This window comes from Dryas octopetala, chromosome 8 (assembly GCF_963921425.1).
Source record: "Dryas octopetala chromosome 8, drDryOcto1.1, whole genome shotgun sequence".
NCBI classification, from domain to species: Eukaryota; Viridiplantae; Streptophyta; class Magnoliopsida; order Rosales; family Rosaceae; genus Dryas; species Dryas octopetala.
The window spans coordinates 9,888,935-9,900,473 of NC_141373.1; the positions used below are offsets into that span (position 1 = coordinate 9,888,935).

The following is an 11,539-nucleotide window of genomic DNA, read 5'->3' on the forward strand; positions in this document are numbered from 1 at the left end:
ATGATAGATAGGCTACAGCTACATGAGTGAATGGGTGCTTGGTGCAATGTCTGTGACGACGTGGTGTTGCTGGGCATCTTTGCAGTTGGCATGGTGAGCTCTACTTGGGTCGGAATTTGGAGCTGCTAGTAAATTGGTAGTTTGCTAGACACTTCAATTAATTTTGTTTTCTTATTTTCTTACCCAATTTTTTTTTTTCTCTGATCCTATCATTCCCTCTCTGGCCCATGCTTTGTTTAATTTCATTGTCATACACAACTGTATGTATCACACTATCACATGTAACTATGTAAGTTGCTAGATTCAAAGTTTTCTTTTGTTGGGATTCTTTTCATTTTGATAGTTTTAATTTACCTGAAAAAAGAAAAATCCTCAAATTTGTCATGTTCTATATGCAAACTGCATTGCTACAATTACTTGCAATTGGGTTCTTTTTCTGATGATATTAGGCTCTATAATAAGCTTATATATTGATCTCCTTCAGTACAATCATTTTCGTTCTATATATTCTGAGAATTTTTTATTTCTTGATACTATTTTTTTTTTCCCATTTAATTGATTCAGTGTGTCTAATAAGGTTGTGATCTGACAAGTATGGTGAGGGAGACTGAGTATTACGACACTTTGGGTATCAATGTTGATGCCTCTTATCTTGAGATAAGAAAGGCTTACTATCAGAAGGTAATCAAAGCTTTCAATTTCCCAATTTCTTCAAATTAATGTTCCATCTTTTAGTGCTGTCACACATCATTATATATGCACTCTGCTCTATTCTGTATTTTCTTGATTTCATTCTCATCATGTTTATAAAAATCTGGAATTGCTTTTAGTTGGATTTGTATAGCATGAAAGTACATTTTGAAGATAGTGGCATCTACTCAGTTACAATAGGGTTTTTTGTGCTCTTTCTAGGCAACACAAGCTCACCCAGATAAAAATCCGGGAGATCCGAAGGCTGCTGAAGATATCCGTGTAAGCTTTTAAATTTAATTAGTCGTCTATACCAAGCATATGTTCCTTTTGATTAGTTCGTCTGGTTAAACATATAAACTTAATGCTTTTCTTTTGTGGGAATTCCCAAGATGCATTATTGAAAAACCAAAATTCAAGACTTGGAGAAGTATTTGCCCTTAACATATATGCACATTCCCTCTCTAAGCAAGTTGTTATTTGGCTGGTTGGCTTATAGTTAGAGATCAGTCATGTAATTATGTAAATGTAAAGGAGAAAGTTTTCACTCGGCATCTTATGTTGCTTTCCTTTTTTGTTTTTTGTTTTTGTTTTAATATGAATTTTGTTATCATTTTGGGGCTTATTTTCCTGGTTATGGTATCTGCATAAAGGCAATCAGTGAAGCATATCAGGTTTTAAGCGATTCTCAGAAGCGTGAATGGTATAACAAGCATGGAAAGTTATGCAAACCACAGTAAGATTGTACAACTTGGGAAGTATAATTTTGTATAATTTGCTTGGAAGACATTGTCGTAATGCAGCTTCTGAAATATTTACTTCCAATTAATCTCTTTGATTTTAAGCTTTTGCTAATTAACCAATATAAAATATTCAAACAGTGAAATGGTTTTTGTAAGAGAGGGTGTATAACCCATTTGGATGAAAATGTATGACATCCTCAGGCTCTTGCAGGCTTATGTATTTGAATTTACACTGTCTTTGCCTGCAGGGACTTCTGGCTACATAGTTATACTGCATATGGGATGGTTTTCGGGTGTGAATGCTTTGAAGATTATTATGGTCAACTTGCTTTGGCCACTTTCACATCATATTTTGAAATGGAAGATGAGACACAAGATCTTGAAGTCCGTAACCAGAGAGTTTGGGAGAAGATGGGGGTATGCTTTTTACACTGGTGTTATCAAAATGTCCACTTTTCAATAGGCTTAATGAAATCCCTTCCCCATCTTTTTGTGTGTGTAGCTATGGCAGAAAGAAAGGGAAGAAAAGCTCATAACGATTCTGAAAGATCGCCTTCAACCATTTGTTGATGGTCATACAGATGAGTTTGAAAAATGGGTACATTCAGAAGCACGACGCCTCTCAACAGCAGGTAAATCCATTTGTGTTCCTACCTTCAAAATGAAAAATTATTGCATACAATACCTCTTGCACAATAATTCTTCACATTCTAGTTACATCACCTGTTATTGTCAGAGGGGTTTTATATATCCCCGTTGTGTGTAAAATTTCTTTTTTTGCAACAAGTAAATTTGATATAACTTTCCAAAGGATATGTAACTTCTCAGTTTTCACTGAAATTGTATATGATTCGACCAATTGCAAACCCCATTTAACTTCTGAAAACAGAATACTCTCTTATATTGAACCCACAAAGTGGCCTGATTTGTTCAGGAGATATTGCATTTTCATCCAGTTGTATTGCTGTTAATATACATTTCAAACTTTTCAATTGCTAACCAAATAAAAACTTAATTTTGCATTTGGCTTGTTGCAATTTACATTGACCCATAATTGACATTTTTCATCAGCCTTTGGCGAGGTTATGCTACATACGATTGGTGTTATTTACCGTATGAAAGCTGCAAAAGAAAAAAAGGTTGAATTCAGGTATGAAAGACCAGAATGGGTGAAAAGTAAAGGTCCCAAAGGATACCAGATAAGGTCACTAGTACAAGCAGCTTCAGGGGCGCTTTCCCCTATTCGGGAGTTCTATTTAAAACAAATAGAAATTAAGAATGAAACTATTTGGACCACATTTACTGACTATCTCTCTAATAGAGGTGAGTGCCACTTATGAGTCGTGATCATTAAATGTGGTCCAAATAGTAACTCGTGAAAATTAAGTTATATCTCCTTTAAGAGTAATGCTTAAGAATTATATTCTTGAGTCACAACAGCTTACCACACTATGCGTTTATTAACAATTGGTCATAGTGATATTACATATCGACTCCACTTGTTGTGTAATGTGGTGAATTAATGTGATCGAGAAATGTGGTCCCTCTAGAATTATTCATCCTTTAAAGTTTTTTTTTTTTTTAACGGATTGCCCAGCAAACTCATTCTTAATTATCTGAATTTTGGTAGATGCTGAACGTATAGTTGTACTACAAGAAATTATACAGTGTAACAAGGAAGAGCACTTACGGAGTGAAATTAATGAAGTTTCGAAGGGTTCAACTATTTTGAGACTGTGGGAAGCTAATGTGCTGGATATTGAGTTTACTTTGTCACATGTCTGCCAAGCAGTGAGTTCCTAGTATTTCCTTTCTTTAGCTTATATTCAGGTCTGGTCCAATGAGATTTACCATGTACGTAGCTGCTAAACTTATATATTCAAACAGAGAAAAAGCAGAGGAAAATTAATTAATTTCGAAAGGGAGTGATCACAAAAAGATATACTAGGTACATATAGTTGAAGACAAGCTCTAGAAGCCTATGAAGAAAAATGATTTGATGACTGTGTTCTTTTTCAGATACTTAGAGACCCCACTGTGTCCAAAGATGTTCTGAGGCTACGGGCTGATGCATTGGAAATGTTTGGAACAGTCTTCCGTGTAAGCCTTAGAATTTACTTTGCACGTATTATTACATTTTTGCCATATTCCGGTGGATAAAACTATTTATACAACATTTTGATACCACACTATGAACCACATTTCTAATAGAGGTAGAGCTCACCTATAGCCGGGTTTCGCTTAGTAGAGATATGATACATAATGTGGTATCAAAATTTGAGCATTCTTATGATTGTCTCTTGCATTATTGGAATCTAAGTCCAAGACTTAAATTGAGTACCATATTGTTGGAGCCCACCTCTGATTCTGAATCTGAACCATCCATTTCTCATGTTCCTTTTCAAATATCATCCATGTAGAAAATTAATCAAACCAAATACCGTTTAACCAATTTATCATTACTATGACTATTTTTAGTGTTTAACAAAATTACAGTATTCATATATTTATTTTATCATAATTAGGTGATTAAAAAATTTTCAATTTGACTGATTTTTTTGTAAGAACAATCCTTCAACTAACATTCAAAAATGGATGGTTTAAATCATGAGATCACATTGCGGAATGAGCTCCATATGTAGCCCTCAAGTTAAATCCTCAACTTAATTAGGTTCTAACTAGTTTGCCTCCATATTATCCATGACCTAATCTTTTGAGCTATCGTTGCATTGATGTGGCAGGGATCAACTTGGCTTGAAAGGAGTAATTATTATTTGCATAGAATTAGGTTTTAATCTAATTAATCTCAAATTTTTTTTAGGATACAAAGGCTCCTTACCGCAGAGAATTCAGTCTCCGCAGAGAATATATACCAGGAACATTTTGATTCATCATAATCGCTTCATAAATTTCGAAAAATGTGTTTGCTATTGATTGTATTAGTCTAGTATGTGCCCTTGTTTTTTCTTTTCCAAATTACACTTTTCATCTCAGCAATTTACGTGGGTTTCTAATTCGTCCTTGTAATTTAAACTCCTCCCCCATATTAAAAAAAAAGTTACAAATAATGCTATAAGTAAATTGTGAGATATTTTCAACGGAATTTTGGTTCATTTCTGCTGTCAAACTGAAATGTGTATCCTTCAAATGTGTAATTATATTGTGTTAACCAATTTTGTTAACAAATATTTAGGCAATTCACATTTTGGTGAAGTCTTGACACCAACAGTAATAGCTTCTCTTTGTAATAATAGAAATGTATTAAAGAATATGTGAGAAAAAATTGATAAATTCATAACCTTTTTGGGTGAATGCGGGATCATGTGTATGAATTTAGTTCTTATGACTTATTATGTTGATGTCAGTCCAAGAATACAGACAAATGTTATCTATTTTTTCACCATATTTTATATCATATGGATGTCGTCCCGTAGACATAAACCTGAGTCCCTCTGCGTGGTGTACTGAACCTTGTATTATTTCTTCATTTAGGTGAAAATTGAGATTTTGTTATATAGAGTTTTATTAAAAAAATTAATACAAAATTAACATTAAAAAATATGGGAGGCAATTTTCGCACTCCACTTTTATTTTATAAAAATATTTTATTATATTTTATTACTTATATTTCCAAATTTATCCTTATGGCTTTGACTTGCAAAATAATTTCTTTATTTTTTTTTCAATTCTCTTTTTAACACATTTAAGTCTTTTCTTTTAATACGATTAGATTTAGCCATGTACACTTCTCTCTCTATGTTTTTTTCTATGAACTATATGCTTCTCTTTGAATTATACAACTTTAACCTTTGCCTTTAATTGGTGAATTTTTGTGTCCTCACAATCCTTTCATTAGGAGACTTCTGTATTTGTTTTTTTGTTTAAAAGACCGTTGTACTAATTTTTTGTTTGTTTAGACTGATGTACTCCCTCATTTGTGCATTCTTTATTAAAACAATTAAACATATTACAAAATTGAGTTCTTTAAACTTAATCAGAACACTGCATTCTAGAATGAATAGTCAGTTAGTATAATCATCTTAGAACAATAGTAAGTTAGTATGAATTCTTGTAAAACTAATGCTCTGTATATAAGAAAGTCACACTACTTGCAAGTAATGATAAAAAGTAACTATTACCACAACTAATTAATTGATATATAGTATTATATCATATATTAGTTAGAAAGATAGTATGAGAAAAGTGCAACTTGTAAGGGAGACCCACCAATAGATTATTATAAAAATTATCTAAAGTACATAATACAATGAAAAAATTATACTTAGTAATAAAACTCACCATGATCAATAGCTACAAACGAGTTAAAAGGATGATTAAACTCTGAAATTTTTTTCATATCATCTTTGCATATATACCATGTCTAAAATTTTCTGCAATTCCGGATCCATGGTGTGTTGCTCATTCATTTTTAATCTTTGACCATCAATCATAGAGGCTGAAAATATTGTTTGTAATTAGATAAAAATTAAGAATAAAGTGTAAAATGGATTAGGTATGAAAGAAAACACTAGGAATATAGAAAGAGGCAGAAAGAGAAAAGGTTTGACGATCATATAGAAGACTAACGTTTTAATTAGAAGAACAAATAATAAAAAATGTCTTCAATGAAAATTTTTAAAAATAATAAAAAATATTTTGCTAGTAAAAATCTATAAGGGTGAATCTGGAAATATAAGTAATAAAATATAATCAAAATATTTAAAAAAAAAATAAAAGGAGTGCATATGAAGAAATGTGGAGTGTGAAAATCATTTCCCAAAAATATTAAACCATAAGTACTAAATTACTAATCATATAATATAGCCAATTAAGCAATTATATAATGTACGTTCAGGCCTTCAAGGACCGCAATTTTCAATTTCTACTCATATACGTTTTCTAAAAGATTAAAAGATGCGAGGGGTCAGTTTTTTTTTTTTAACCCATAATGCGAGGGGTCAGTTAAATTCGTTACCGACAAAACGGAAAAAATAATTGTATCTACCTTACCTGCCTAGGAAAAAAAAAAAAAAAAAAAAAGATAGTGCAAAACAATAACAGCGATCTCTTTCTGGCTTATTCTTTGTTTCTTCACATCGTCTCTAAATTTCATTACCTGAGCTGAACCACACGTAAGTTGCTAGATTCAAAGTTTTCCTTTTTGGGTTTCTTTTCATTTTCCTTGTTTAGATTTTGGGCTATTCTATAATTATTGCATACTACTTCCTTGTACTGGGTTTGCGTTTTCTTAACAGATCTCACTGCTCATTGCAATCATTTTCGAGTTTTACAATTATTCTTTATTTTCGTTACCCTATTTTGGTTTCTTGGGAGTTGTTAATTTCGAAGCTATTTTTAGCTTATTTATGATGGATTGGTATAAGCAGGTTTTGAATATACATTTATTTTTGTTCATTTAATGGTTTCAGTGTGTGTGATAAGGTTGTGATCTGAGAAGTATGGTGAAGGAAACTGCCTATTATGATGCATTGGGCGTCAAAGTTGACGCCACCTCTGCTGAGATTAAAAAGGCTTACTATATCAAGGTAATCAAAGCTTTCCCAATTTCCCAGTTTCTTCAAATTAACTTTTACTCCTTTAGAAGCAATTCTGACAAGAAAGATAAGTTTTTGGAAAGAGTTATATTTTGGGCTTCTGTTTCTTTCTTTGTTTCCTCCAATCAAAAGTTTAGACATGTTGCAGCTGCTTTGAAGTACTTGTTGAATACCGAGTTGCCCCTTTTTATTTGTGTATTGATTGAATTCAATATCTTGGTATCTGGCTTTACTCCACAGGCTAAAGCCTCAAAGTTACTGTTTGTCCAAACCGAGTCATAGGCAGCATTGCTCCAATTATTAGTGCTGCCCCCACATCATTATGCACAGTGCTTTGTGAAATATTTTCTTGATTCGCTTCTCATGTTAGAAATTCGGACTTGCTCTTTTGTATACTAAGAAAAGCCATTTTGATGATAGTGGCATTTACTAAATTACAATATGGTTTATGTGTTCTTTCTAGGCAAGGATAGTTCACCCGGATAAAAACCCTGGAGATCCGAAGGCTGCTGAAAATTTCCAAGTAAGCGAGTTACAAATATAAGCTATTAAATTCAATTGTTTATAGGCAAGCATACCTTATGATTGAGATCATCATGTACATAATCATAGCTACATTACTAGTCATCTAGTTAAAGTTATAAACTAAATGCTTTTCTTTTATTGGGAAGCCACAAGATGCATTATTTAAAAACAAAAATCCAAGACTTAGAGAATTATATTGTAACCTGCCCTAGTGCCCGTAACATATGTGCACATTTCCTCATACTAGTTGTGATTTGGCTGGTTGGTTTATAGTTTCAGAGTCATGTAAAAGTAAAGGAGAAAATTTTCACTGGCATCTTATGTTGCTTCCTATTTTTCAGTTTTAAGTATAATTTTCTTATTTTGGGGTTTATTTTCCCTGTTGTATATGCATAAAGGCACTTGGTGAAGCTTACCAAGTTTTAAGTGATCCTGAGAAGCGTGAAGCATATGACAAGCAAGGAAAGGGAGGCATACAACAGTAAGTTTGTACAACTTGGGAATAAAAAATCTTTTATTAATATAACAATTATACCCTTCCCTAATTAATTTCTTTGACAGATGTTGTTGCAATTCAGTTTTTAAAATATTAACTTCCATTTAATCTCTTTGCTGTTAAGTTTTACATAAAAGAACCTTTTCTAATTCCTAGGTGAATTTTTCCTTTGGTTGCATCAATAAATCAAATGATGAAATGATTTTAATAAGAGAGTTTGTATAGACCATTTGGATGAAAATGCATAATACCCTCAGGCTCCTACAGTCTTCCTAAATTGAAATTACGCTCATTTCTTATTTTAATCATTGTTTGATACTTATCTAAAGTCAAATATGTGGGAAGATATTGGTTTCTGTAAATCCGTTTCTCATTTCCAGGGACTCCATGGTAGACCCTGCAGCTGTGTTTGGGATGCTTTTTGGGAGTGAATACTTTGAAGATTATGTTGGTCAACTTGCTTTGGCTTCTTTGTCATCTATTGGAATTGAAGAAGAGATGCATGATCCTGAAACCCGTAGGCAAAGAGTTCAGGAGAAAATGAGGGTATGCTTTTTAGTTTTTACGCTGGTGTAATCAAAATGTTGACTTTTCAATATGCTTAATGGAATCCCCTCCCCATTTTTTACTGTGCAGACACTGCAAAAGGAAAGGGAAGCAAAGCTTGTAGCCATTCTGAAAGATCGTCTTCAACCATTTGTTGATGGTCGTACAGATGAGTTTGTAAAATGGGCAAATTCAGAAGCACGGCGCCTCTCAACAGCAGGTAAACCCTTTTCTTTTTCTCCTTCCAAAGGGAGTATATTGTATTCCTAGAAAGATTTAGAAAAACACATAGTTACGACTTTTAAAATCTACCAGAACATCTGCGTAAACAAAAAATGATGTCATGAGTATCTACCCAGGGTTGAATAATGATGTGTAAATTATAACCAAATTAGAATTCATTTTAAGTACTATTGTGATAGTATAATAGGACAATGAGAATATACATGTCCTGTTTATCTCGAAAGAAAAAGTTAAAAAAACTGTCATAACGTTTAATTGTAAGTCTTTAAAGAGAGAGGTGTTCTGAAGCCATTACTTGGTCAGCCCATTGACAACTACTTCACACCAAGTTATGTCATCCACTCGGTTGCTCATGGTTGAACTATATTTGACAAAATTTTCCATAGGATATGTAACTTCTCACCAAAATATGCATATGATTAGCCCAATTGCAAATATCTTGAAACCTGTTTTACATGCATGCAATGCAAACGGGAGACAAAAAAGTTAGGTAATAGAAACTTCTTTTTTCAAAAAACCATTATTATCTGTTAAGTAAATTATATTAACCCAAGCAATTTTCTGATTGACAATAACCTTGAAAAATTCATCTAAAAACATAATTGACGGAAAAAAAAGTAGATATAATTTTCTTGATAAGCAATTGCCTAAAAACTGTACACATAATTCTCTCTTATATTGAACTCACAAAATGACATGCTTTGTTTAGAAAATAAATACAAAATCTAGAGAAATTTTGCGTTTGGATTCAGTTATATTGGTTTTAATGTAACTTTCAAACTTTTCGGATGATAACTAAACAAAACTTTAAATTTGCTTTACTAGTTGCAATTTGCATTGAACCATAATTGATTTTTATTTATTTTTTTAATCAGCCTTTGGCGAGGCTATGCTACATACAATTGGTTATATATACACAAGGCAAGCTGCAAAAGAACTTGGAAAGGACACACGGTACATGAAGGTACCATTTTTAGCAGAATGGGTGCGGGATAAAGGACACCGGATAAAGTCACAAGTATCAGCAGCTTCAGGTACACTTTCGGTATCAGGGAGTTATATTTGGTGAAACACAGGCTATATATTCTTAAAAGTTGAGAACTATTTATGGTCCTGAGTTCCTGACGAAACGATGCTTATCTCTACTTGTAGCTGCTGTATCTTTAATTCAACTACAGGAAGAGCTGAGGAAGATAAACCAGGGTGAAAACAAGGAAGAGAACTTAATGAAAGCCATTGAAGAGAAGAAGGATGCAGTGCTTAATTCCCTATGGCAGATTAATGTGGTTGATATCGAGTCAACTTTGTCACGTGTCTGCCAAACAGTGAGTGCCAGTATTTCCTTTCCTTAGCTTACTAAATATTCATTTTTCCTGCAAGCTATTCCTTTGTCATATTACTTTGAATAATTTGAGTAATATCTTAGGTTATGGGTCTTGCATAGTCTAATGCAAGTTTTTGACGTAAGATATAACTCAGTTGAAAGATCTTAATAGATCATTAACGGTATTGTCTTCACATTTTTCTGGGTGTTCAAAAGGGAAGAAAAGATTGGTGGTTGGATTTGGTCTCTTATCTTAGTTTTTAGATGAGTCCTTTTCAAATTTCTAAATGGTTTTTGAGATTGAAAACATTAGGTTGACAGTCGACCTCAATTCTTTTTTTACTTGGTAATAAATGTGGTGCCAGCAGACTCAATTGCTTACCGTGCAGCCCTTGTGGCATTTGGCAGCTAAATCTAATATCATTGATCTGCTTTGTATTTAAGTTTTGTACTAGCCCCTAAATTGAATTACAGACGGATGAAAGAGTTCCATCTTCCATGGTATTGAATTACTTTTAGTGCTGCTTGTTCTTGTAATTAATCTGATCAATGATTTTTTCCTTGCTATATATAATATATATCTACTTGTGGATATATCAATGGTAAACATGGTTACATGCTGAACTTATATTTAAACAGAGAAAAAGCAAAGGAAAATTAATCAATTTCAAGGGAGTGATCACAAAAAGATATAGGGTAAATATAATTGAAGACAACCTCTAGTAGCATTTGAAGAAATGATTTGATAACTGTGTTCTTTTTCAGATACTTAGAGACCCCACTGTGTCCAAGGATGTTCTGAAGGCACGGGCTAAAGCATTAAAAAAGCTCGGAACAATCTTTCAGGTAAGCATCAATTTCCTTTGCATGTATTTTGCATTCTTACAATATATTATTCCAGGACCTAAACTTTTGAGCTATAGTTGCATTGATATGGTAGGGATCAATTATAGATGGAAATCATTAAATATTATTTGCATATATAACTAGGTTTTCATCTAATCAATCTCAAATTTCGATTATTTGACAGGGTGCAAAGTCTGCTTACAGTAGAGAGAACAGTCTCCGCCATGAAAATGATGGCAATCTAGATCCTGCTTCATCATCATAATTTTTCCTCATGCACCTAGTACTTCAATCTTCACCGATATATGTGGCCACGTTGAAGGTGATAGGATGTCTTTACAGTGTTATAGCCATCTGCTGAATTTGAAGAATATGTTTAAACTTGATTGTAGTAGTTTAGTATGCACCCTTGACTTGATTCAACCTAAGGCTTTTCTCCATTTGTGCTCCAATGTATCATTTATTGTGTGATGTCTGCTGCCTTGTGAGCTCATGTTTAACTGTATTCCTTTTCTATGTATATGAATGAGTTGAAGCAATAGCCAATAGTAATTTTAAGGCTAGCAATCTA

General features: G+C 32.9%; 2 protein-coding genes across 3 annotated transcripts; both read left to right on the forward strand.

The window, feature by feature from the left end:
• The first annotated feature begins 594 nt into the window (after positions 1 to 594).
• On the forward strand, positions 595 to 4,320 carry LOC147277029 (chaperone protein dnaJ 10-like). The gene is made up of 9 exons (XM_086255594.1): positions 595 to 681; positions 913 to 972; positions 1,344 to 1,426; positions 1,682 to 1,850; positions 1,936 to 2,065; positions 2,505 to 2,719; positions 3,108 to 3,224; positions 3,453 to 3,533; positions 4,255 to 4,320. Exons 1-9 carry the CDS (start codon positions 595 to 597, stop codon positions 4,318 to 4,320), a joined length of 1,008 nt encoding a protein of 335 aa, XP_086111720.1.
• Positions 4,321 to 6,438: 2,118 nt separating this feature from the next.
• On the forward strand, positions 6,439 to 11,539 carry LOC147277030 (DNAJ heat shock N-terminal domain-containing protein). 2 transcript variants are annotated; one of them, XM_086253182.1, is made up of 10 exons: positions 6,439 to 6,565; positions 6,863 to 6,979; positions 7,452 to 7,511; positions 7,912 to 7,994; positions 8,390 to 8,555; positions 8,646 to 8,775; positions 9,674 to 9,832; positions 9,951 to 10,123; positions 10,888 to 10,968; positions 11,153 to 11,539. In XM_086253182.1, exons 2-10 carry the CDS (start codon positions 6,893 to 6,895, stop codon positions 11,231 to 11,233), a joined length of 1,020 nt encoding a protein of 339 aa, XP_086109308.1. In that variant the 5' UTR covers positions 6,439 to 6,565; positions 6,863 to 6,892; the 3' UTR covers positions 11,234 to 11,539. The 2 variants fall into 2 exon arrangements, with proteins under 2 accessions (XP_086109308.1, XP_086109309.1); XM_086253183.1 differs by having other exon boundaries at positions 6,479 to 6,565; positions 6,876 to 6,979.